A 26,424-nucleotide genomic window follows, 5' to 3' on the forward strand; every position below is an offset into this window, starting at 1 on the left:
CGGGGGACCCCAGGCAATTACCCATTCTGCCTACCTTGTTGCAACCCCAGTAAAGAACAATAACTCAAAATTAACTAGGGAGTTGCATTATGGGAAAAGCAGGCTCCAATGTTTGTGGAGCTTGACCCCCACCGGATAGTGAAGGTCAGGATATCTCAGCTTCTGCTTAATTTTCCATATTCTTGTTTCAATCTGTCTCTCACAAGTTTCTTTAGTAACCCTTTAAGCTATTACTATTCAAATATTTAATTTAGTATTTCACAAAATGAAAAGCTCTTTTATGATCTTATACTTTAAGCCACAAGGGGGCAGTATGTCAAAGCAAAGAGGCCCAACCAAACAGCATCAGTAGTAAATATTCAAACACATAAAGGAAGACACATTTATATGTATATATGAAAAAACATTTTATTAAAGAAGTGGGATGCTTTGCTTCCCTATATTCTATACATTATGTGCTATACAATGCAGCGGACAGACGGTGCAGGAGTTTATTTTCTTTACACGCATATGAAGGAAAGTCATTGTCAGAAAGCAGCGGACTGGTCCACAGACCCTATGCAGCACCCATTTATTCCAATGACAATAAAAAAATAAGTCAAATCAAACCTGGGGCCAAAACTGAAATGTTGGTAAATGTGCAGAAGTAAACATTTCCCCAAGAACCTAACACGTATTTTTCCGAAAAACACAAACTCAAAAACACCCCTAAGTTTAACATCATCTGCTTGGTTACTATTTAGTTTAATGTAGATTTTAACGGTGGGATCTAATAGACCAGATTGGAACAGGAGGTTTGATTATTTAATAAATGAATCACATCCTTTGAAATGCAAGTGCAATGTCTGATCTTTTTTATTCTATTTTTTGTTTTTTAGAAACATCTGTTCCCTGGCCCAGGATCACAGCTCCAATGGGGTGAGACCACCGCTCACAGCTGTTCATACAGAAGTGACTGTATAACTCCACAGTTAAACTGCTACTCGCTACCTCAACTTACAATTTCTGCCTTTTTCTACAGCAAAACGCATTTGAATGGTGGTTAAAAAAAGAAATCCAGCAAATAGTCATGTTGTACCACAGCGATTAAGGCCCTGGTGATTATTGAGCCAAAGCAATGGTAAGAACTTTCACCTCACTCTTCTAGGATTGTAAGTGTAAAACATAACAGAAGAATAATACAACAATACTGTTTTCTTTTTTGACTTGTTTCATAAAATAAATGGCCCATGTTAACATTTATAGCCATTAAAGTCTTTAAACTCGGACTCTGGTTTTTGAAATATTTACAATATTTAAAGAAACGGAAATATCAGAATATTTAACGCTGTTTGCTTTTTTTTTTTATGCGGTGAGAAAGAAGTGAGGTTGTTGTGGTTGTTGTGAGGATTGTTTTCTTGAACATGCTCCGTCTCCTGCAGCACAAGCTGAGGGGAACCCACGCCTAAATACTCCATAAACCCTAAATGACATTCTTCACATCGGTCGGTTCAGTCCAGGTAACATCTCGCTGCTCAGGCAACAGATTCTGTTTCCTATGTCCTACAAATCTAACCACACACACTTCAATTATAGGATGTAAACGAAGTCGACAACAAGGGGGCGCTATGTCTGCACGAGCTGTTTTCTCTTCCTGTGTGTGTAAGTAGAAATCCTCTGTATGATCATGACTGGACAGCCGACCTGATTTCTAAAAAAAACCTGGATTTTAAGGAGACTGGTGAACTAGGGTTAGACAGATAGTGAGGGACCAACACTGACTATAAATATTCTATATGCTGACGATTTCTGCCGGTCCATACAGCTTCAGTGCCTCATGCTGTAAAAGCTAAAAAGCAGAAAAACTTTCTGTTGTGGAATAAAATAACCCCTGTTTATCGTTTTATTAACTGCTACAGATAGAAAATTGAAAAAATATCAATATCTGACCCATATCTGTCAAACCCTAGTGAGGAAATGCAACACAGACACACTGCATTTATAGATACACACACATACATACATATTTGCATAAATTATGTACATACATTATGTGTGTTGGGACTAGATTTTGGCAAACACGCTGAGAGAAAAAGATTTTCTCTCATGAATAAGGCATGCCATGTACTGCGGCCCTGTGCGACTTCCTGTCACACGCCGCCGTCTGTTTAGGGTGTTTACTCTGCACGTCACGACAAGCTCTGATAACTTTAATTTACTTGACTTTATTCGTTTGTGATCCCACTCAGCCGACTGCTGTGATGTCATCACTTGGCGACGGCCATCGCTGCTGCAATGCCAGGAACGCTCGGGGCTCCTCCAAGGTATGACATCATCTGGATATGAAGCGCTGAAAGTCTGCTGGTTGGCCCATCTCCGCGATGTCATGACCCAATGCTCCACTGGCTGGGTTGCCTGTCAATGCCGTTGTCTCCCTGTCAGATATTTGACAGTCGTCGCCCTCGGTTGGTGCCGAGTGAAGCTCGCAGCCTCGGCTCTCTGGCCCTGTGGCGAGCAGAACAATTGTGAGACAAGCTTCTACTGAATGCATCTTAAAAACACAGTTTGACGAAGAATTTTCTCCTTGACGTTTACAATGTGTTAACAATAAGAAACATAAGCGACAATTCCCCTGAGGTTTTGAAAGGTGATATACTGGATCTGTGTAGGATGTTGTGCAAACCTATAGTGCTCGTTGAAGTCCAGTCTGAAGCTGAGGAACCGCAGACTCTCATCTGTGCTCGTCATCAGCAACACCAGGAACTGCTGGACGCTGCCCTGAAAGGATCAAGGTCAGAAGGACATTTCAGAAGGAGAAGATTCTGCCATGATAAATGACTGCTGCTTCTCCAGGTGGATCAGGTCAGTACCTGGTAGCAGTCTGTGAGAATGCGGAACTGGGAGCGCATCTTTGGTATGGTGTCCTGGAACTCCTGAATCCTCCGCTTCTCCTCCGTTTCCTGCTCGGCCGTCACTCCCCACTGACCCTGAATCAGCAAGAGACGACACAGATAGGGACAGGTTAGTCGAACAGAGTACTCTCTTTACTCAGTGGCCCAGCGTGATCAGTTCCTACCTCCGCTTCTCTCTGCTTCTTCCTCTCCTCATACTGCAGCCGTAGGGTGAGCTCCTCCAGTGCAGAGCGGTAGAGGGAGTCCTGCACTCTCTGAAACTCAATGATCTGGTCAAATATGGACCTCAGCTGGTTCAAAAGAGACTGGGGGAAAACAAGAGACAGGAAATGTGACTGACAATCTTATTTATGGCGTCAGATTATTGTGTGAGTGTTTGTGTGCGTTACCCTGCTGTTGTTGTCCAGCAGGCATCTTGAGATGATGGAGTCCAGGAAGACTTCGTGGGCGGCGATGATGTGGTCGAGGTCCTGAGCCTGCTGCACCTTGTTCCACAGCTCGTCCCAGCAGCATTCCAGCACCTACACACACACGGGAATTACACTGCTCTATCATAAGGTATCATTGAGTCAGGCTCAACCACCATTACTGTCATTATTTAATCACCTTAAACCTGCTAAAACTTCTAAAAACAACCTCATGAGTCTGACTTTCACTTTTGTTTAAATCAGAATTAACCGGACACGATGAATCACCTCTTTCCTGTAATTACTACTTTTTATTGATGTGACGGGAACGGCGCAGCTAATGGTCTGACCTCAAAGGTGATGTAGTACTGCATTTGGTGGATGAAGTGGACCATCTCCGAGGCCAGGATGTGGCACTGGTGCAGCGCGCCGTTCAACTCTGGAGGGTAAAAAGAAAAAAGGTTTTATGAGCCGCAGATTACAGAGAGAGCAGTAACAGACTTCGTTTGGCTGAACTTTTTCTCCTAGAAAATCTGAAAAATCTATAAAACACTATTTACTAAAGTGTTAAATGTGCTTTTTGTTAGGACCAAAAAAAGTGTGTGCGGGATAAACCTTCATGTGGTAAGAAAGTGTGTTTGTCATGTGTGTTTCTGTACCAGGCATGGTTTTGAGGAGCTTGGCGTTACACATCTGTCCCTTCCAGATGTCGGTCAGCGTGTACTCCATCCTCTTGGCCCTCCACAAGAAGTTAAACACGCGCAGGTAGTGGCCCATACAATCTCTTGTAAACAACTTGGAAACACAACACACAACAGATCTTCGAGATCAAAACAAAACATACACAATGTGCTGGGAAGTGTATGTGAAAGTGTGTCTTACCGTGGCAATGGGTCCCTCCACGTGGTAGTCCAGGCTGAAAACATCCCAGCCTGTGTCGCCCGAAGACACCTGGAGCAAATGAACGACACGTTGAGAACCTGCTGACATCTTTTCCATGCATAGACACACACACTCTCACACACACACTTTACCTCCAGCAGACGCACGTCGAGCCTCTTGAGGATCTCTGCGTTGTCAAACTGAGCGTTAGTGGCTCTGACGGCCGTTTCTAAGATACCAGTCAGGTTGTGTTGGTACAACGTGGTGGCAGGACGCACCAACTCCGGTCTGCAACAACATAATTAGGATATGGATAAGTCCTGAATAATATTCTACTGTTATATCTTTGCTTTACGTGTACAAATTAGCATTAACGTGTTATTATAAGATATCAAGTGTATATGTTACTTTAGTAGGTCCATGAGGTGTCTGATGAAGTCTCCCTGGCCCAGCAGCAGGTATCTCCTCATGGCCTGCAGGTGCTCCAGCAGCAGGTAGTTTTGATTGAGAACGTCCAGCAGGTATTTGCTGGTGTCGAAGTAGGCGGCGTCGATCTTCTCCTGAAACGCCCCCTCCAGGTCCGACAGCAGCTCTGCAGCTACGAGAAGGCAGAGATGGAGAAGGTATTAACAGACGAAAAGTTCACATACTTTAGTGCAGCTGATATAAACGTAAAACTGATGTTTGACTTCAACTTTTCAGGTTTTGATAGGGCACAACATCTGTGTGAAAATTCTTAGGACTCGAACAATTCAACTTGACGTCCTTCAGCAGATACAGTAAAAGCTTCAGATCAGACTCGACCGATGAAGTCCGAACACACCGAATCAATAGAATAAGCCTAAGTATAACTCTTTCCACTTCGTAGTCAGAAGGAGAGCGGGAGAAGGCCAGCGACCGGTAAGAGCATCGATCACTGCCAGTCCACTGCTCCACGTCAATACAACAATATCAATACAATGAGGACAAAAAAACTAAATGACAATAAAGCTCGTAGCATCAGTCCAGCTTTTACATGAGCATACTGCGTCTAATTGTCTCTTTATTAATGTTATGTTATCCTAATTATGCCCTTAAACCAAGTACAGAGAGAAAAACAATAGCTGTTGTCAGTAAAAACGTCATTGACACGTTCACTTGTTATCTGAATTTTCTGGGACATTTTCCTGGAAAGGAAAAGTTCCAAAAAATATCCGGAACAACTGACTCGGACATTTGCGTTCTCACATACAGCCCCTTCAGGAAAGATTTCTGACTTCTGTGCATATCTGAAAGCAGCTGAGGCTCTTACCATCTTTCGGCGTGTCTGCAGACTTGGACGCTGCTGTGATTTTGCCCGGCGGCGTTCTGTCATGACAAACCTGGTGCAGGAAGTTGATGGATTTACCGATCAGCAGAACCTGGAGGGGAGATAAAACAGTGCAGCAGGCAGGAGATATCAGTTAGGTTATATTTGTTTTGTGTGTCAGTACTTAAGCACCTCTGATCTATAGTAGTAGAATGTGCGGGTGTGTATATACCTTGCGGGCCTGGTCCATAGTGATGAACGAGGGGATCATACACTTCCTGAGGGAGTACTTGTCGTGCCACAGACGATCGGCCTTCACGTTGGGATCAGATGCTACAAAGAACTACAAACAAAAATAAATAAAGACAGTTAAATAAACAGTGTAAACTTTTATTTTCTCAAATCAGGTCAATGTGATGAACAAGAATCAGATCAGGTGTCGTCACTACGGCTCATGAGATGCTTAATTAAAGAGATGGCAGCACCTGTATCCAGGATGTTTTAGCTTCACTTTGTACTAGTCTATTTTTTTACAGTCTATGGTCCTGTCCTCACTTTATGATGGGTTTATGGAAAATGTATTAAAATATGTGACTGGTGGAAACGATTGAGGACTGCTGAGTTGTTGGTAAAAAATAAAGGAGCCAAAGCAAAAATCTAGATTTTAATTTCTAACTGTTCACCAAAAGGAATCACTGTCATGTTACAAACTAAAACATCCCTTATTTACTTGTTTTACTAGATGTTTTTTTAATGCATTGCCAGGTGTTGTTTCTTACATCGGGTTTTACAGAGCTTATCATTAATTTCCCTCCTGAAAGGTGCAATAACTTTCTCTCTCTGCTTTCTTTAAACACAGCACTTACGAGCAGAGTGCAGTGATAACTGCTGGTTACTGCTGGACACATAAATACTGTGACTGAGAGACGAGGGTGCAGGGAGAAGTAAAGGAGAAACATCCATCAGCAGGTTCTCCATTACACTCCTCTCATCCGTTCTCATTTAAGAAGATGTCCTGCCTCACCTCACTTTCTTTATTTCTCAACCCTCTTCTTTCTGATCAGGGTCAAACATCAGAGGAGTTAAATGGAACAACGTACAGATTAGCTGCTCTATGAAAGGATCTCAGGGAGCCAGGAGATTCAGATGCGTCACACGGTTTTCTACAGTTGGTTGTGGTGAGTGAGAAATGTCCTATATTTTCTCCTAAGATTTCCCACATGCACTGAACGTATCAGAAAGATGTTTGTACCTCGTGGTACGTATCTTCCAGCTCTCCATCATAGATCCACCTGTAGAGGAAGTTGAGGATAGGGTTTGACACCAGGCTGAGGATGTGTTGAACCAGCGCTCTCATCTGCGGGTCGCCCGTTTTCCCGTAGGCGTGGACAGCTGAAGCCAACTCTCCTCCCTTTCGACCTGAACACACAAACAGGTTAAAAAACGCACACTCATCTTATGTTAACACATTTCACCTCAACACAAACACAGCAGCCACGTCCAGCCCACCTTGGCAGTAGTCGACGAGGGCGGCCAGCGTTTTGAGCCGAACTCTGGGGTCGTACATCCAAACCAGCAGCCTCCTGAGGGTCAGGCTGTTCTCTGTGCACACGATCACACCTTGTTCATCCTCCACCTGCAGCTGAGACACATACAGCAACAAACACCAGTTAACAGAATGATGGGGGAAATGACATGAGACAGACTGTTTTGGCATTTTGGCCGAGGTATTTGCTCTTAGTGTCATTCTAATTCAATATTGATCAGCTTTTTCTTTGAGTTCTTTAATTTCCCTAAATCCTGTTGCAAAATTGAGATCAAGTTGGAGTTTATTCTTTAAATGAGTCGTTAATGTGATTACCTGAGAGTGGAGGACAGACAGCAGCCTGTAATATTCCTTCAGCTCCTGGTGGAGCGCTGCACAGAAGCTCTGAGGACAGAGAGGACAGACATGGATAAAAAGACCTGCATTAAAATAAGAACATATCCAGTAAGGATAATTAATACACGTGGTAAACGCAGACGCACCTGTCCAACCAGCCCAAAGGCCCGGTCGACGCTTCTGGCGTCGGTGAACTTCATGACTTTGTTGTGGAGCCAGCCGAGCTCCGCCAGTCTGCTGCAGGTGTCCCTCAGGGACTTGTGCAGCACCACCTGGTGCCGCACAGCACACATTACAACACATATCTGTCTCCAGTTTTATTTAGATGGCTGTGATGAGTTACATCATGGAGACGATTCAAATTTTGTATCTAAAGATTTATCTTTAAACGACGCATTAAATTTGTATCTGATTAACAAAACCTTGTATACAGGAAGCTTTAATGAGAGGTAAAGTGGCCAAAGACAAGTATCTCCATCCTCGACTCTTTTATCTCTGGCCTCAGTGGCTCCTACATTGACCGCAAGTCTATGTTTAGCAGCCCTGAGAAGCTACGGGACAGGTTACATCTCAGGTCTTCCTATCGATGATATGAGAGAGAGGGGAAAAAGAAATTGACAGGACAGAGAAAAGAGGAGTCGATGGGGCTCGGAGCCAAAGAGCTTCATATTGATCTGTTGAATCTCGTTTAAAGACCAATCATCAACAATTCCCTTGATATCATGTCATCTTCTCTGAATATGCGGTGACCATTACTTCAACTGGGCTTCATAAGATGGGAGGGAGACGGTGGCATTATCCAAGTGATGTAAAGCTTCCAGCCAGGCCAGATTTACTCTGTTGCTCTTCACCTTGTTGTTTATATTGTAACAGTTGATCAAGGATGATGATGACCTGAGCTGTTCTGTTACTGTTACTCCGGCCACTGTGTGCTGTACAGGGCTCGATGCGGTTCACATACCTTGCTGTCTATTTTGTAGCAGTTCTCCTGGGCGCTCAATTTGATGAACTTGCCGTCGATGCCCTGGAAGACGTAGAGGATGTCCCGCACCAGCGCCGCCTCGCTGACCTCCCCTATACCAGCAGAGGACGAGGGGATGAACAGTTTTATCGTCCATCAAAAATACAGACTGTGCTCTTAGAGTTCACATTAAATTTTAAAACAAAAAAAGATTATCTGAAACTATGACTCAATCTGGGACATGAGTTTAAACTTTTTAATGTTTTTTGAGAGTAGATTTAAAAAATGTAAGACGATGATGAAGCTCTGCTGATTATATTTGATATAACCTCATATTGATCTATTGTTCTGCTTTAAACAGACTCAAGACTTAAAATAACAAAACACATTAATGATGTTCTGGTCAGTCTGGAACCTGCACTGCTTACGGTTATTATTCTGTGTTTATATACGTCGCTCCGCACCTGTGTCACCGTCTCGGCGAGTTCGGACCACACGTGTGGAGGGAGCCTGAGGTCCGAGAGCTGGCCGGGTGGTGGGCAGGGTCAGAGCGGACGGGGAGGAGCTCATGGGAAGAGTCCAGGCCAGTCGAGAGCCCAGAGGCTGAACGGCTGCAGCTGCAGATTGAGGAGGTTGACTAAAACACACACATACAGATTCACTGTTAGTTACAAAGTTCCAACCAGTATCCTGCACTAATGTTGTCATTATACAAACATCTGGATATGATCTAGTTGGCGTTGATATAAATTTATGATCTAAATGCAATTTAAAGGTTAGGATTAACCCGAACCCTAATGCCATGAGACTTTTTTTATGTTTGGAGTAAGGACTTGACCTTTCACAATTAAAAGGTGAGCGTCAACAGCTCAATGGTCATTTTGAACTGAAGGACTCCTGCATTATTAATGAGGATAAATGGAATTAAATGGCCTTCTGGTGCCTCATAAGAGAGATTTATGTGAGGTCAGGCTGAGACGCCAGTTCAGGCTCCACTGTTAATTGATGCTTCCTTTATCTCACACTAAGTGTTTTTACAAGATGAGTGTCAAATAAGTAAACTTTCTCTCACCAGAGGCTATTAGGTGAAACTGTGAGAGTGTACTTATTATTTTGACCACATGTATACCAATATAAAGCAGACTTCAGATTAACAGTGGAGCTTGGCACCAGATGCTTTTAAATGCAACGTAATAAAAAAGATTAATTTTAAATCTGTCTTCTCACCCGGCCAGTAGTGACTGTGGCGTCGGCGTGGGTCCGTTCAGCGTGTAGACTCCCAGACTGGAGATTCCACTGGTGCCGACACTGGCCGTCAGCACGCCGCTTCTCTCCCCGTAGCCCAGGGCCAGGCTCTGTGGCCGGGTGCAGTAGAACGGGGTGGAGTGGGCGTCCCTGGGGAGGGCCTGGGCAAACAGCGCCCCATAGTTGCCGACCTGAGAAGGATGGGTAGACGATGAGGAGATGAGAGAAGTAAGTTTAAACCTCAGGCTTTTATTATGGTCCTTTTTTAGTAAACCTATTGAAGAAGGAGATGTGTGTGTGTGTGTGTGTGTGTGTGTGTGTGTGTGTGTGTGTGTGTGTGTGTGTGTGTGTGTGTGTGTGTGTGTGTGTGTGTGTGTGTGTGTCTCTCACCCTGCCGGATGGCTTACGAGGGTCCTCAGAGAGGCTGAGCAGCAGGTAGAGAACAGACCAGCGATGCTTCAGAACGCCCTGTCAAAGCACAAAATATCCCTAATTAACAAATAATACAATCGATAACCAAAGCATGAATAAAAAGATACACTATGAATCTGATTTGATCAAATTCCACATGATGATTTGAAGAACTGAAGAAAAAAAAGTACTAACCTGTGTCTGAAGTTTTCTGTGCAGCTCAGAGAACAAAGCAGCGTCGGCTTCTCTCCTCTGTCTCAGCACTGCAACAGCATCAAGACAAACTTCGTAAGTCTCCTACAATATTAACTTTGCAATCATTAACGAGAGTAAAGCAAAAGAAAGTAGATGAGGAACATGAGGTCAAGAAGATTTGCTTAGAAAAGACTAAAGGCTCGTTCTGTTGTGCAGAGAAACAAAAAACCTTGAGTATCTGTTTCTATGAGACTTTATTACACCTGAACAACACCAGCAGTCTGACCACATGTTGCTGACACGTCACACTTTGTAGCGAGAGCTGAATTGAATTCCCGTAGCAGCTTTAGTTGATTAACTGGAATAAACTCTCAACCTCAACCAAATATCTGATTTACTCACATCAGGAATCCACATGTAAATCCAGTCAGCAGGTGCCTGTAAAGTAACAACCTGAATCGTTATTTTAATGGCACCTCTGAGGCCTTCGGTCAACCTTTGATAAATAAGTAATTATGTGCGGTAAGTGCTGCACTATTTTTGTTTTAGCTTTGATCAATGTTTTCCCACTAATGGTGCCATCCTCCCCCTCATGAAAGTGTCTTTGGTGGAATGGCTCCAGCGTAAAAGACATCGAACACACGGGGAGAAAAGTTCCAGTAGTTCAATAACCCGCGGTACGACTGTGTCATCAGGCGACAATATTCTTCCAAAGGCCAGCTTACGTTCTTTCTTGATCTTCTCCGAAACCAGGAACTCATCCCGCTCAATGGTGGGGGCGTAGTTACTGCCGATGACTCGCACTGCATACTGGAACTGGTGGGCGACTTCAGCTGGAGAAATAAACAACCGGTGATGAGTAGAGGACAAGGACACACTTTGAGGTAATGCAGAAACCAGTAGAACCAGTAGAACCAGTAGAATGCTGCTGCTCTTGCTATAGATTTTCCAAAATCAACAATCAAATGCACATTATAAAACTTCAGGATCCTGGTGTGAATGTGCTGTTGTTTTGAAAACTACTTATGCAAATGGGTTAAAAACAATTACAGGTAATAGTTGCTGTGTTTGATCACATGGTCCAAGTTGCCATCTCTTTAAAAGTGACTGAGAAACACATGATCACAGTGATTTGTTTGCTGCTCCTCTGTGATGAAGACCTGCTAACCATCCTCTGAGATGCCAGCATCCAGCAGAGGCCTGCAGCTAGCAGGACCAACCAGGGTAGTGGACCAACCCAGCACCACAGCTAAATGGCTAACAAGCTAACAGATAACCGGATTGAAATCAAACCATCTGATCAATACAAAGCGAATAGTTAATAGCTCCATGTAGCATGAAGCTAAGTTTGTATGTGCTTACAGCCCGAGCCCATTGGCTGACAGCGGACCAAGCCCCGCTTACGTGCCGTTATCCTGCTCAGCTAAAGTGGCACCAAACACCATCTGTGTTTCTTATGGTTTAGTGTGTTGGATCACTTGTATGCACTTAAAGAAATAAGCAATATTGTATATTTGATTCGGCATTTTAACAACTAAAGCAAGTAGCGTTCATCCTCACGAAAGTCCCATCGTTTTCTACAACACTCCGCCACAAAAACATAGCGGCTTGAGCCAATGAGAGCAGTGAAAGTGTTAAATTATTGATAAATGTGGGGCTGACAGGTGCAGGAAACATGCGCCGAAATGGTCAGTAGACTGCAACGATTAATAAAAGTCCTTTACAGATTAAGTGACGCGTTTAAGATTTGAATTGTGAGGAGAAACGTTTGAGTGCAGATTTATTTGAATGACGTTTGGTTTGGATTTCGCATTGAACGCAACTGGCGCGGAGCGTGCCAGCGTTGCCGGGCGTACCTTCGCTTTTCCCCGTGATCCTGCAGCAGAGGCTCTGGAGAAGCACGTTGGGTGATTTCTGGTCCAGGGCCGCCATGCTGCTAACGCGGCTAACGCTCCGTGTGAGGCCCGGGGGTTTCTTTAATGTCTCTGGATGATGAGAACTAACTCCAGACTCCCACTAAGAGCTGCGCCATTTTGACAAGTGGAGTCAAGCTAGCGCGAGGCAGGAAGCACATGACAGCAGCTAGCGGCCTTTTCCTTCAAAGTAAAAGCATGGAACTCGGGCTGCTTCATTGAGCATATGTATATACAAATGTATATACAATTTAAATACAATATTAATAATACTTCAATGTATAATACCTTAATGATTCTTTATACATGATTTGCAAAATAGACAACTGCACTTTCACACTTTTAAATCCATCTAAATGCTTGTGCTCAGACAGCCTCCCTTCAGCTGGGATTTTATTGGGAAGATTATAACCGGATGCGGTGGTTGTTATTGCAGTTACATTGACGCTGGTGTCCCAACAGAACCCGCCGAAAAGCGTCTCCAGGAAACAGAGGTTGGACAAATGAAGGAAAATAGTTCCCCCCGGAAACAAAGCACGAAGAATCATGGTTCCGACCATTTGTTTATATATAGTGATGACTTAATATTGTGTTAACTTTCTGTTGCAATCATTTATAATATTAATAAATGAACACAAATTAATATTAAAAACACCAGAATTAAAAAGACAAGTGAAATTCGGCTGATTTGATGTACAGAAAAAGTTCACATCAAATATATACCCAATGCAAGGATGAAGAATTTATATACACGTGGATTTTATATCACAAAAGTACGGAGCAAAGGATTCCTGACAATCCTGTGTCTCTGTGCAAGAGCAACAATAATTTCATTGTGTGATATCAGGTGAAAATAAAACTTGATTAGCTGAGTTCTCTTCATGATATGGTACAAATCTGGTGGATGTGTGTATCTGAAGGATTAAAACACAAACATTGTCTTACAATTAATGTCTTGTGCCCACAAGTTATTATCTTTTGGGACTTCAGGGTTTCAGAACTAGTACATTTGCAGATGATAAAATAAATGGAAACTGGACAACAGAAATACAAATCAAACTATTAAAGTTTCACACACACACTTGCTTTGATTCAATCACACTCACATGACATAAGGTCCAGAATCAGTATCTGGGTTTATTTCCAAGTAGGTTTAAACATATAAGGAATTTGCTGTGGTGTGTTTGAGCAAGTATAAATATAAAATATATGAAATAGGAAACAAAATTTAATACAGTAAATAAATAATATAATAAAAGTACACACACACACACACACACTGTGATCTCCTAATTAACTGGTGCGCACGCGCTCTCCTGCACTCCCCCACCTGGACTCGTCGTGACGTCACAGTTAGAAAAGCTCCTTTTGGCCGCGGCGCGCGACACAAGCAGATTACTGGAACACGCGCAGCTGCGAGTGGAGAGGGAGCGCGCGCGCCAGGCGGAGGTAACTTCATGCACAGGAGGAGCGCACTTGTCTGTACCTGCGTGAACTGCGTGAAAACCCGCTCCGCTCCTCCACCTCTCCCTGGAGCCTGTCAGTGAAGTGCTGCGGGACCGAGCCCTGTTCTCTTTCTCCATCCAGGAAGACGAGCGGACGGAGAAAGTCATGGAGCGAGGAGGAGATTTAAAAAGAAGCTAGCGCTCCCAGCCCCGGCAGCCCCGCGGAGAGAACACCACTGACGCCCCGCAGAACAGAAGAAGTGTCCGGGGAGAAAGGGGAACAAGATGGGGATGGATCTCAGCACCCTCCGGACCCTCATCAGCAGATATGTAAGTTTTTATTATTGTGTGTTCAGTAAACAGTGCAGCCTCCAGCCACTGTTGGTTTCAGATTCCGCCGAAGCAGCCACTCATCCGGATTAAGTTACACTCAGGAAAGCGAGTGGAAAGAAGCTGAATGGGAAATTGTGAGGAAACACTTTGAAGACACCATCAGCCATTAGTCTTTCTTTACAGGAAGTTGCTGTTTTGTCTTGTTTTGAAGTTGAAATATCCATAGGAACACTCAACCCCAGTGCAAATAACTTATCATTTTTATTAGAGCCAGACAAAATGGCTACAAACTCTATCAAGAATCAACAAGAACATCTTGCTATTGATGACAAACATATAACGATACTTATTGATATTGTATTATTGCCCAGGGCTACGCAAGACCCAGTCCTTATATGATTTGTCTATACATTTTTAACTTGAAAGACTCTAAATCTTAATCTTAAAACTAATTTTGTGGATAGAAAAACAGTATAACATTTGTATTTTCTTAATGTAAGTGGAGTATTTATGTTAGATCGGCTAATGATGGGTTAAAATGCATTATTTTGAATGAAATTTTGCATGCACACAACCGCCAGGTATTGTTTTATTATTGTATGATATAGCGTTTTTTATAAAGACGTAATTTAGAGCATTGGAGCCGACACTGTTGAGCCACAGCCGCCTTCGTACCTTCAGTCAACATTTGCACTTTAATAAGAGAAAGGTGGAGTCAGAAATGATATCACCACATGTAATGCAGCATTCTGGAGAGGATATGCATTCATGACAGAACACGCAGACAGACATTATTTTCCTTCTCAACGTATGGACGAGTCAGTTTCAGAATCAGTGAAATCAAATTTGTATGAAAAACAAATCAACGCACTCTCTGAATGCAGCCAGTGGAAGCTTTTATTTTGTAGTTTTTACTCATAGATATTTTCCCGTTACCCAGAAAGTGATTAATTCACTATGGAGCATCTCCCGTGCTATTCGCTCTCATTTATTATGCTCTTCCTTCCAGTTGACCGTAATTACAAATGGAAGAGTCGGCCACATGAATTATGTAATCCAGTTGTTTTTCCCCTGCTAGTCAAATCGATAGGCAGCAGTGGAGCAGCCGGCCTGTATGGCTATGGGTTGCATTAGGCTCCTCTGTAATGTCTTTGACAATAATCCAGACAGAGCAAGCCCTACTCACATGAGGGATAGCGAGCTTCATACCCAGGCTCCACGCTCAGCTGAGGCTTAGACACAGCCTCCCAACTGTTGCAAATGGCTGATTAGATAAGTCCCCGCTGTGTGCAGGGTGAAATGGAGCCTTGTAGTAAGAAACATGCAGAGACAAGCCTTTGATTGGAAGGATGTGGGATGCTGATGAGGTCTGCTGCTGTAATTGATCTGGATAACTGCTTTAGGCAAATGGGTAAATTGATTGTATTGCCGTCACAAAAACGGCCGGATGCAAAGAGATTGCTGAATACAAAAATTAGGGCTGGGAGCCTTTATCTGTTTGTCAATACGGTACTTTTATGAAATATCAGTCAATACTATAGGAGCAAGTGGGACGGGAGGGAGGGCTCTACTTCTGACCGTGTCTTGAAAATGAACCTAATTATAAATTCAGTCTATATTTAATCTACAGCCTGTGACAAGATGTATGTTACTTGTCTTTCATGGCAGTTTTCCAATGTTAGATAGATAGAATATGAACATGAAGGGTCAATTGTTCTTATAGCAGTTCAATTTTATAATTTTTCTAATATCCATGATGTCAACATTGTTTTTAAATGCACCAGATTCTTCTACCGTCATTTATTAGTTGTTTTTATCCAGGAACCAGTCGTCCTTGTGGGCTGACAGTCATTACGCTTCGGACGTGTTGAGATCTGTCTCGTGAAAACGGCTCAAACAGCTGTGATTCAGACACAGACTGAATTTTATGGAGTCATAAATAATCCTGGTAGTTTCAACGTAACTGAACAATATTACAAACCAGTCATCAAACAATAAAAACAAGCGGATTCTGTGAAAACACCTCAAAAGAGCATCCAACCCAAACCAACCTTAGTATGTAGAGCGTATGAAATGTGATCAATATATATATCACAGCGACTTTCATATAGATTGAATTCTGAGTCGATTGATGTATTAGTCAATCAACAGAAAATAAAATATCGCAGAGGAGATGCTGAATTTTGTTAAAAATACTCAAACACATTAAACCCGTAGCTTAAATAAAGTCAGCTGAGGTCACGCTGTAGCCTCCTCATTACAGGTCGTCCTGCCGCGGGATTATTCCGTCTTCAAAGCCAGTCTTTCCAGTTGCTGCCATCTCTGATTTAAGCAAAAAGGCAGAAGATGTTATATAAGCCTATGGATCTCTTTTTAAAGCAGAACATGTAGAGTTGTAGTCTTTGTGGCTGTCACTCCTGTTCAGGCTGAATGAGAAGCAAATGTAATCACAGTGACGGGCAGGAGCACTGAGACCCAGTGTACTTGTACTGTATTCTTCCCCTTTCTTTTGTCTTCTCAGGGTTGTTTTAGGCTCTGAAAGTTTTTAAAGACCTTTTTTGACCATATCACATTTTCTTCTTGTTGCATGTTGTTTATTGCCACTTATGCTCAATCAAAAGAAATATATATTTTCTAAGGTGTATTTGTTTTTATTTGCGCATATCAGCATAGGATCTATATACTTAACACTCATTAATGGTATTAAAAATCTGTGATTGTTCTAGTTATGGAGTAGCTGCTGTACTTCCCTATTTACTGTGGAGAGTAGGCACAAAATCGACATAACGGCAGTTTCCTGCTGCAGAAATTAGGTGATAACTGGTTTGCTGAGGGCATGCGTATACAAAGCATCATGGGTAAAATTAGCCTTAGTTTGTTTCTGTCACAAGGATCCACTACTGATCTTTTGAAAAATCCTAATTTAAGGACACTTAGCGTTGTTTGAAGTTATTTCCGGAATAATCAAAGACTCTTTGAACCATCTGAGAAATAATCTGTATGCTGCTTGATTTATTTTTAACCTGTTTCCTCTGCAAGTAATCGTAGCTGACGTGTCCCCTCGCTTGTTTTTTATGACAAACAACAAAAATCCACATTGTTCACATATGAAAGTAATTAAGTAATGTCAGTATAGATAATCATTACTTAATTAAATTTAAGTTTATGTCAAACGAACTAAGAATCATTTCAGGCTACCACCTTTAGTCACCACTTTTAATACAGGAGAGACATGTGCATTAGGTCCAATGAAAGATTAATATGTTTACATTAGGGCTGCAATGATTATTTCATTCGTTAATTGTAGTGAAAAGTTATTTCCCGTCTGAGAGTCATATTTGTCTTCTGATTCTCTCCACTGACAGATTCAACATCGATTAAATGAGTAAGAAGAATAGGTGTATGAGGAAATCAATGGGAGCCAAGGCATCGTGCATAGTTAATCTAATGTTATCTACACTGAATGTCTTAGATTTAAATCTGTAATATTGAAAGGATCTTCCATCTTGAATAATGAGAGAATCCAGACTGAACTGCTGCAGTTGTTCTGCAGTTGTTCTGCAGTTGTGAGTGAAACAAGGTGAAGTTATCATGTCTCTGTGTGTGGAGGTGGGCTGAAGCTGTCGGGCAGCATTCCTCTGCTGCTGACTAATCTGGATTCCTGGACAGGAAGTGCCTCTCCTCTGCGTCTGCTTGGCTTCCTGCCCTCACGTGGAGTGTGGGGTTACCGGCGTTCGCTATACCTTCACCCACTTAATCCAGTTTAATGTCAAATCTAAGACAAACACTGATCTCCTCCTGCTCACATTCTACCTGTTGCACGTTCTCATCGGCACATAATCAAGACTAACCTCTTAGAGTGAGTGAGTAGTGGCTGTTGGTCATATTGTTGCCTCAGTAGTGTTACTGTTACTTCATGCAGGCTTGTAAGTGGGGAGTGGAATACAGTAATAGCCAGGTGACGCAGAGGGCAGCGGATCACATGAACTCATTGCCGTTGTCTGGTTGTCAATAATTCATAAGCACGCTGGCTGGCAAGGTGGACTGATGATAATGTAGCTTGTTATGGAGGCTTCCACTGCAGGCCTTTCTTACTATAGGGTGCAGGGACACCCATGGGTGCTTGAAAAAGGGTGGAGGACCCCAGTGAAATAAGGAATGGATCAATCTTACTCACTTATGTTGGAAATATCGCAGTAGAATGTTTTAACCAGTTAGTTTATAATAGTTTTATCATCAGTTCCCTCAATTTCTTTTTATGCCGAAGGGCCGGTGACACCAAGTGGTCGGAGGCATAATGTTTTTTGGTTGTCCGTCCATCTGTCCGTCCTTTTGTTGTGAACCCGATATCTAACGTTCAGTTGGTCAAACGTCAAGGTCACAAACATGTTTTTGGCCTAGTGGACATGATTTCTCAAGGTCAAACATTGTCATTTTTAAGACCCACAAATTTAAATACTTCTGCCTCGAGTTTCCTCAAGCACTGATAGCTTAGACCTTTTAGAGATGGTGATGGGACAGTAGTGTGTGTCTGAGGTCACTTTTCAGGACTTTTAAAACATGCATTTTTTTATTTTGAAGGACAGTCGTATTGTTGGAAATCTGTGTGGTTGATTCTTGTGCTCGTGTTGGGCAGTAACAACTGATTTTTCCTACTCATGCTAATCATTTAACACCCGCCCGTCTATACTGCCCACAGCCCACAGCGTGTACCAGGGTTAACCTCTATACCTAAAGGATTTGCCGGCTCTCGCTAAGCCACTCGGTCTTGGGATTGTTTGGCTGCTTGACTTTACTGCTGTCACTTTTCAATCTTATTTGGCCGCATGAATCATATTCAATGTTCAGCAAAAAACAAGTAGTGATATGTGTCATGATTTAGTGTTTGACTGAAAGATGGGCTTATTTTGTGAATGCTAGAATCAGTGGCCTTCCACAAAATCTGTAATTGTTTTAATTCTCTGAACTGATAACTGATTATTTGATATTTTTTTTTATTGGAGCAGTAAAACATTTACTGTAATTCACTAAACAAAGAACCAGAGATAAAAAATATAAGTCTAAAAGTTGAATAAATGTCCAAAGCTGTAATAATAATTGGACAAAACCTAAACCTGCTCATACAATTATTGTATCACTGCTTTTTTAAAATAGTTTCCATCCTCTCTCCTCTCCTGAGGAGTGTGCGCTCCATTAAGAGCGAGTATCGGTGTTGTTGCGGTAACATTAACAGTGTATTACAGCCCATTGGACAAGGAGACAGATGATGGATCGCCCTGGGTTAATGGTGCGTGGAGGTCTCTATCCAAAGAGAGGCCAGTACAGGGAAGACATAGAGAGAGAGATTCTGTTTGAACTCAGGCCTTTGTAATAACGTTGCTCCAGGTCGCCTGTGAAAATGCTGAGGGGGTAGATACACCTTAATGTTCTCCCTGTCTGAGCGAATGATCGCTGGTCCACTCGTTGCTGGAACACACCATTCCCCTTGGTCCTCATGCCAGAGAGGGAGACGAGAGCGGGAAACGTGAAGTAGCCACCCCCTGCCTCTAAATGCTGATGGTGCACTCTGCAGACATCAGCCCCCACCTCTCTCTCTTCCATTTAGCCCTAACATCTCACCCCTTTCCCCCTCTCTTTGCTTTGTTTACTTGAGACATTAGCCAGAGATTGAACTATTGATTATCTGGATTATTGGCAAGTAGCACTCACCTCTAACCGCACGTTGACACAGGAAGTGAAGCTAAATTTTGCCTTGACTTGCAAGAAATTTAGCTTTTGCTTTTTCTAGTCCCATTAGGTGGATTGACAGACTATCGACCCATAATAAAACAACCAAGGTGCTTTCAGACATTTTCCAGAGGGGCTGTATGTGAGGACTCAAATGTCTGAGTCAGTTGCTGCTGACGTTTTCTGGAACAAGTGAGCCCGTCCAAAAGGAAAACTTGTCCCTTCCAGAAGATGCACTTACAACAGTTACACTGGGAGCGAATGTTCAGTATTTAGTCGGCACTGAAGCCAAATGAGTCGTGCACATGAAACAGCATTGATTATTCTGTAAAAATATCAATGCACTTTGGCAGCCACCATGAACTGCACAACAGTGATCCTCTCTAACCACTCTGTCAGTCTGCCGGAGCAGCGCAGCATCAAGTGATATAATTCTGAGCGTTCACATCACTGCACTCTGAAGCGCCTCTGATGGAATTGAGATGACATGTTGTCACGTTAGAGCCAAAATGGACTGTGTAGATGTCTTAATTTTGGGTTTGCACATGACAAGGCGACATTCATTCAGTTTGAACTCTCATGTCAAATGATTTGGTCATTAATTAGTTTTTATTCTGAAGTAAACGATGGCTATGAAATGCTGAATATATCTTTCTCGTGAGTATCGGACCCAAGAATAGAAGCTTCCCAGTGCTGGAGTTGTGTTGGAAGTGGTTCTCATAAAACGTGTCGGAGAATTCTGTGGTAGAAATAGATCCGGCAGACAAGTGTACCCAGACTGGAAGAAGTATTACCCAGGAGAAGAATATAAATAATGGAACAATGGTCACATAAATATATTCTTCTGAGTGCATCTTTCCTCAGGATGAGCCCAAGTGACAGGACCGAACCCTTTTATAGGTGCGATGTGAAGCATTTAAACATGAATAAGTAATCACCACATTAATATTTGAGTGTAATTGCCACAAAACAAAAGAAGCCACTGCTAAATTTACAGCAGTACTTTTTACATTGTGTGTCACCGGGTTGGATTAGGCCATAAAACTGCTGGATTGATTTCAAACAAGCAAATGAGGATTCAGGAAGGAAGAGCTGAAGAATTAAAACTCTCAGAAGGTTTGGAAATAGAAGATTAGTATCAGCCTTACAGTAATGGTGCAGGTTTCTGTATAATTAAGTTAGAAAACTGTAGATTAACCCACAAGTTTTAAGTGGTGGTAAAGATTCACACACAGTAAATACAAGTCAGCTGCAGCAGCATCTTAGAAATAGTTGCTGCTGGCACTGGTGGGTGGAGTTGAGTAGATGCAGCGCTCACTGGACTGGACCTTGTGGTGGCAGTTTCTGTTTAATAATCATACTCTATTGTATAATAATACACACATAACATTGTCTCTAGGAAAGTTCAACTAAAACACCTGCAGGTGGGCTCACCCCACACAGCCACCTAGTGTGACGTGTATAGAATGAGCACAGAGCATAGGAGAATCACTTCACTTATACAATCAGAAGCCCCTCCCCGCGAGGAGCCAAAAGGTATTCTTCAGCCTCTTGATGTCTGACCAGGTTGGGCAGAGTTCCTGTCTCAGATCTCCGTCTCAGCCCCCTGGTGTGCCTTTCTGGTGTGAGACAATCTGTCTCCGAGATCCCCTATCTAGATCTACAACATCAAAAGACTCAAGTCCTGTATACAATGCAGAGTTCCCCTCACCCATCTCTATCAGACACACTAAGTAACCCCTGCAGTGAAGCATTTGCTAAGACACACATGTGAGGGCCATAAACACTTATAGTCCCCTCTGCAACTCTTGTAAGTCACAGAAACACATTTGTTATCTACTTCTTCTAAATACATATCTGTTCTTCTATTAAACATTACACAAATGCAAATCTGCCATTACAACCTTTTCCAGGTTTTGCTCATTGAACCAGCGCAGTGTTCTGCCAACAGCAGGGGCGAAGTGCATTTGTTGTATACGTGTTCATTGAGTTATTTCCCTTTGTTTCATGATGGGTTGTTTTGTCCTGTAGCTTTAACAAAGTGCATTTCACAACAGTTGCAAACAACACAAATCTTTTGTGGAAGTCACCACTTCTGCAACTGTAAATGCGACTCCGTGTGAGGCCATAACCACACTTGGGTCTTTTAACCTCAATAGCTGGAGAGTGTGAGGTTCTTGCAATGATATCATAGCCTGAAATCCATTTCTACCACGGTCCTACGCCCCGGTCAAGTGACTGGTCTCATGAGAACCACATGAGGCCATTAGGTTCCCCTCACCCTCTGATCTGTCCTGTGATTTGTTCTCCCTCTGAGATAATGTGATAATCACACTTGGTGCAAGGCAGTTGTTGGAACTTGCTATGACCCTTGATGAAAATATATATTTCTCATCCTCTACATGTGGAAAGAAGGAATGAGTGCGTGGAAAGAGCGAACTTGTTAATCCTGTGGTTGTCAAGGAGATAATGAAGAACAAACTGACCACACAGTAATTTTCTCCTCTCTTGCACCCTCTCACATTAACTTTGTGTGTGTGTGTGACATTGAAGGGCAGCAGGATTCATGGGCACATGACAGTGTGACGCCGTGAATCGGACAGAACAGTGGGGCTCAGCTGAACGGTAATGAAATAAAGTCAAAACAGCACAAAGCACAGAACAGATCAGTGTTAAATAATACAAGAGAAGATCAGAAGACAGGAATGCAACATGATGCGTCTCAAAGAGCTCATAGCTAGTTAGCATACCGTCTTAACTTGTGGTGCTCTGTGTTGTGTGTGTGTTTACCGCAGTGCAACGTGATTGACCTTCTACTTTGTTTCTGGGATGTTCTGGCCCTCACATGCCTGATTCCAGCAGTGTGATGCTTGTTGCAGTGTTTAATGTATTTTGTGCCATGAAAGTGCTCCTAACGTTACCACTAACCATGAATGTTTAATCTGACTCGCCTTGCAATAGATCTGGATGCAACAGATCGGTGACTTTTGCCTATGTGTTTGTTTTATGCCACAACATTGCACGTGGTACTAAACAATGCATGCACACACACACACCTGCTTTCATGCAGAACATCAGAGTTTGGTTTCATGGTCTTTAACAGTTATGTTTGTTGGTAAATGTGAGATTTTCATGTTATTAAGTCATCCTAACAAGGAAATTTATTTGTTGCATTTGATGGTTACGATTTGTAAAACTACGTTGATTGGTCGATTTTGAAGTAGTCTTATTTGTTGCATCGTAGCGGGACTGCAAGAAGTAATATGTTGCATGGTTTTGATTGAATAACGCACATTGAGTCATATGATAAACTGCATAGTTTACATAACAGTCATGTAACCTAACGCAATAAACGAGAATAGCCGACTGCAGGCATATTATCAGGACAGAATTTGGACAGATGCATTTTTTTTTTTACATGCATCTGTTTGTTTTTGTCTTGAAGAAAAGAGAACAGTGACATTACCTGAAACAAAACTTTAATAAAAAGAGCTACAGCTTTTCAAAACTTCAAACTGAAAGCTGAACAGACACTAAAGGCTCTAGAATGAGAGGCTGGAATTAGCATTTGACTGCAGTTCTTTATCAGTTGATCATCATGTGATCGATGTAGAGTCCCTGGAGCCCGGACCAGCGACACCAACCAGGAGGGTGGACCAGTTACTGAGGAGTCAGTTTGACCGGCAAACAGACAGAAAAGCAATGGAGAGAGACACCGAGATAAAGGTCAGACAGACTTGAACAATCAGTGAGGCCTCATTAAAGAACTAATGCCAACTCCTGCTCACACAACCCCAGACTCGAACATGGCTGCAGTTAGTCTCTGACAGGGAATGAATTCACTGCTCAGATGATGAGAATGAAGAGGCTGATTCAGGTAAAGCTTTCATTTCCTCAAATATGTCACCGCCTCGTTTCTCATGTTTTTGTTTCATCTAGTTTCTCTCTGCGTCGTTGGTTTTTATAAAAAGTTTTATTTGGCCTCACTTGACATCTGAACACTGCCATAGCAACGGTTGAAGCTTCGAGGCATTTGGGTCAGCACTAGATCGCAGTAACCTAGAGATCTGCTGGTACACAGTCAACAAACATCTGATATCACTTTGTCTAAACTCACACTGCTTTTCTGCAAGTCTACAAAAGATTTGTCGGTATGTAAAGCTTCAGTGTTTAATCCTACTTCACTTGTGGCATTAAAACTACTGTTACTGTCATACCCAGACTTCCTGTAAGGTGACGTCACTACAGATTTGGCCCATTTCCTATCCACTAACATGGAGTAGGCAGGTTTTATGACCTATACTGCAGTCAGGTGGTGATTGAGACACTTTGGCTTCACTTTAGGGGAGCTGTCATGTTGTCCATCTTTATATTCTGTCTATGATTTGAGATGATGGAACAGGAGGGTACGTTTTAAGTTTGGCCGTCTGTTTATGATAGCGTTGTTCTTTTTTTTTTTTTTTTTTGGCACAGTCAGTTAATCAATACGTTTATAGACCACGATTCAGCAGCAATTTTAACAACTCATCGATCATTTCTGTCATTATCCAGCAGCAGAAATGTTCCAGTTCAGCTTCTCAGGGTTCAATGCTTTTCCAAGTCTTGTAGTTAGAATAAATCAATACCTCCTGCTGTGGATGTGAAAACATCACCTTGGGCTGAAGGAAATTATAATTGTAATTTTCTGCTATTTTATAAACTTAGTGATTCAAAATATATTTTTTTAAATGGCAGATTAATTCGGAAATTTAAATTTGCCCTAATTTTATTTCAGTGGTTGTAGAAATGCAGCGGTAGACACTTTATAGCGTGCGTGTGTGTGTGTGTGTGTGTGTGTGTGTGTGTGTGTGTGTGTGTGTGTGTGTGTGTGTGTGTGTGTGTGTGTGTGTGTGTGTGTGTGTGTGTGTGTGTGTGTGTGTGTGTGTGTGTGTGTGTGTGTGTGTGTGTTTGAATAATTACTGGCATCACAAACAGTGTAATGAACACCATCCAGCTGCTGTGTCCCCACAGGACAAACATTAGGGAAGACCGAAAAGTGCTCCCATTAGCGAGTATAGGAGAAAGGCAGACAGGATGAAAAGTTCGGGGAATAAACACTTTGGCAGAAGATACAAAAAGTATTAAAAGCATTTTGGTGCTTTTCTCTGAGCTCCTGAGAGACGAGTAGACAGAGTTACATTACAGCAGGAAGTGAAAGCACTAACGGAGTGCGGTGAAACGCGTGTATACAAGCCCAAAAGCTAATGGCATTGTCACCCTGAGGAAAATAAAAATGTCTGAACAGTTGAAACTTGAATAACGAAAACCCAACAGGACTGTTGGTTGTTACCAGTAATATGAAAGCACCACGGCTTTTACCATAAATGTTTTATAGGTGAGTGAGCCAAGTCCGATATGAGTGAAAACTAAAATCTTGAATGTGAAAGAAATGTGTGCAGTGGATTATGTTTTTGTTATATGTACCTGCAAGAAGCAGTTAACTTGTAAAAGGAGTTGGAAAAGTTGTAGGAAAATGGGAAAGGAAAAATGAAGATCAGAAGAAAAGTCTTATATGCATGTTCTCCTCATGGCTGCATTCTCCACATACTCCAGCTTCCTCCCACAGTCTGAAACGTGCAGGTTAGATTGATAAGAGACTTTATTGCCCGTAGGTGTGAACGATTGAATGTCAGCCCGGTGATTGACTGGTGACCAGAGTCTCTCACCCAAAGTCAGCTGGGAATTGCTCCGACCCCCCACAACCCTCACAGGATAAGCAGTATTGATAAAGGATGGATTGACTGACAGGTCGGCTTTTAACACCCTCATGGTACATCACACTTGTACCTCTTATGCACCAAAATTGACCCGGTAGTGAAACTGATTGAATCCAGTTTGTGTTTGTGGGTTTTTTCACCAGTAGAAAAGGGGATTTACTGTATTTGTATACACTTTTTAAGGTTATTTATTTTTTCATATATGAATTTTCATAATCTCAGGAAACTTTGAGTATAGCTGACGGTCAAAAGTCATTCTCCTGCACAGAAACCATAGAACCAGCATATTTTATCCACTAAATACTCCTCAACGTATCTGGGAGGGAGCGTGCTATCGCTGCAAAAATGTGTAGTGTTACCCTCTCGTAACAGCCCACTGCTTTTAAATGGTGCTGCCGGAGTTATTTTTGGTTGTGTCCACAAATCAATGCAGGCACTTAATGTGACCTGGGTAACACACACACACACACACACACACACACACACACACACACACACACACACACACACACACACACACACACACACACACACACACACACACAGATGCTCATAGATTCATTAAAACACACAGATTTGCTGAGTGTAGAAGAACAGTTTTACAGATGCATTTCCGTAACACTTACTAATGTGGTTTATTTTTTTTGACTGCATAAGAAAATGTGGGTTGTCGGGCTAATTCGATTGGCTCAATGTGCGATTGGTTGTGTGAAATAAGACATTGGATAAGATACAGTTAAGAAATGATTATATAAAGATAAGTAGATTTGAAGTTTTTCAACAGTTTTTACAGAGTTTTCTGTGTTCTACGATCTCTTCACATTCTTGAAGTTTTACTCTGATGTTTGTGAGTAGCAGTGCATTAATGGTGAGCTGAATCATTGGGATTTACGAGACTTTACGACATTTATTCCCATGTGACTTGAATGCAACATGAGGTAAAGTCATGGGGAGGGGTGTCATGTGACCACCAGCAGCACTCCCTTCTAATCCCTCTTTCACACACACACACACACACACACACACACACACACACACACACACAAGCAGACACTATGAAGCAAGTATGACCAGCGTGTATGCTTATT

The 26,424-nt window shown here is 42.3% G+C and overlaps 2 protein-coding genes and 1 long non-coding RNA gene across 11 annotated transcripts in view; 2 read left to right on the top strand and 1 right to left on the bottom strand.

The window, feature by feature from the left end:
* Positions 1-392: 392 nt before the first annotated feature.
* On the bottom strand, positions 393-12,221 carry tubgcp3 (tubulin, gamma complex associated protein 3). Of its 2 annotated transcripts, none has more exons than XM_034603490.1 (23): positions 12,019-12,221; positions 10,888-10,995; positions 10,163-10,230; positions 9,947-10,024; positions 9,539-9,747; positions 8,776-8,948; positions 8,312-8,424; positions 7,497-7,622; positions 7,330-7,398; positions 6,978-7,104; positions 6,721-6,887; positions 5,701-5,811; positions 5,472-5,580; positions 4,589-4,778; positions 4,333-4,468; positions 4,181-4,249; positions 3,958-4,093; positions 3,649-3,737; positions 3,281-3,412; positions 3,056-3,196; positions 2,850-2,966; positions 2,663-2,757; positions 393-2,484 (listed from the first exon to the last, which is right to left on the bottom strand). In XM_034603490.1, the coding sequence occupies exons 1-23, from the start codon at positions 12,092-12,094 to the stop codon at positions 2,418-2,420; spliced, it is 2,706 nt and encodes a 901-aa protein (XP_034459381.1). In that variant the 5' UTR covers positions 12,095-12,221; the 3' UTR covers positions 393-2,417. The 2 variants fall into 2 exon arrangements, with proteins under 2 accessions (XP_034459381.1, XP_034459371.1); XM_034603480.1 differs by having other exon boundaries at positions 6,978-7,110; positions 12,019-12,220.
* Positions 5,515-6,675, top strand: LOC117772421. The gene is made up of 3 exons (XR_004615773.1): positions 5,515-5,621; positions 6,328-6,437; positions 6,533-6,675. It is a non-coding gene; the product is annotated as an uncharacterized LOC117772421 (long non-coding RNA).
* A 1,211-nt stretch (positions 12,222-13,432) lies between the features above and the next one.
* The window catches only part of atp11a (ATPase phospholipid transporting 11A), a 40,243-nt gene continuing 27,251 nt past the window's right edge, over positions 13,433-26,424 (top strand). For 5 of the 8 annotated variants that reach the window (XM_034603438.1, XM_034603448.1, XM_034603468.1 and 2 more), the window contains exon 1: positions 13,433-13,850. In XM_034603438.1, the coding sequence (XP_034459329.1) occupies positions 13,806-13,850 (45 nt within the window). In that variant the 5' untranslated portion in view covers positions 13,433-13,805. The remainder of the gene's footprint in view (positions 13,851-26,424) is intronic. The other 3 variants (XM_034603414.1, XM_034603411.1, XM_034603422.1) reach the window with 3 other exon arrangements.

Source organism: Hippoglossus hippoglossus, chromosome 2 (genome assembly GCF_009819705.1).
Source record: "Hippoglossus hippoglossus isolate fHipHip1 chromosome 2, fHipHip1.pri, whole genome shotgun sequence".
Lineage (NCBI taxonomy): Eukaryota > Metazoa > Chordata > Actinopteri > Pleuronectiformes > Pleuronectidae > Hippoglossus > Hippoglossus hippoglossus.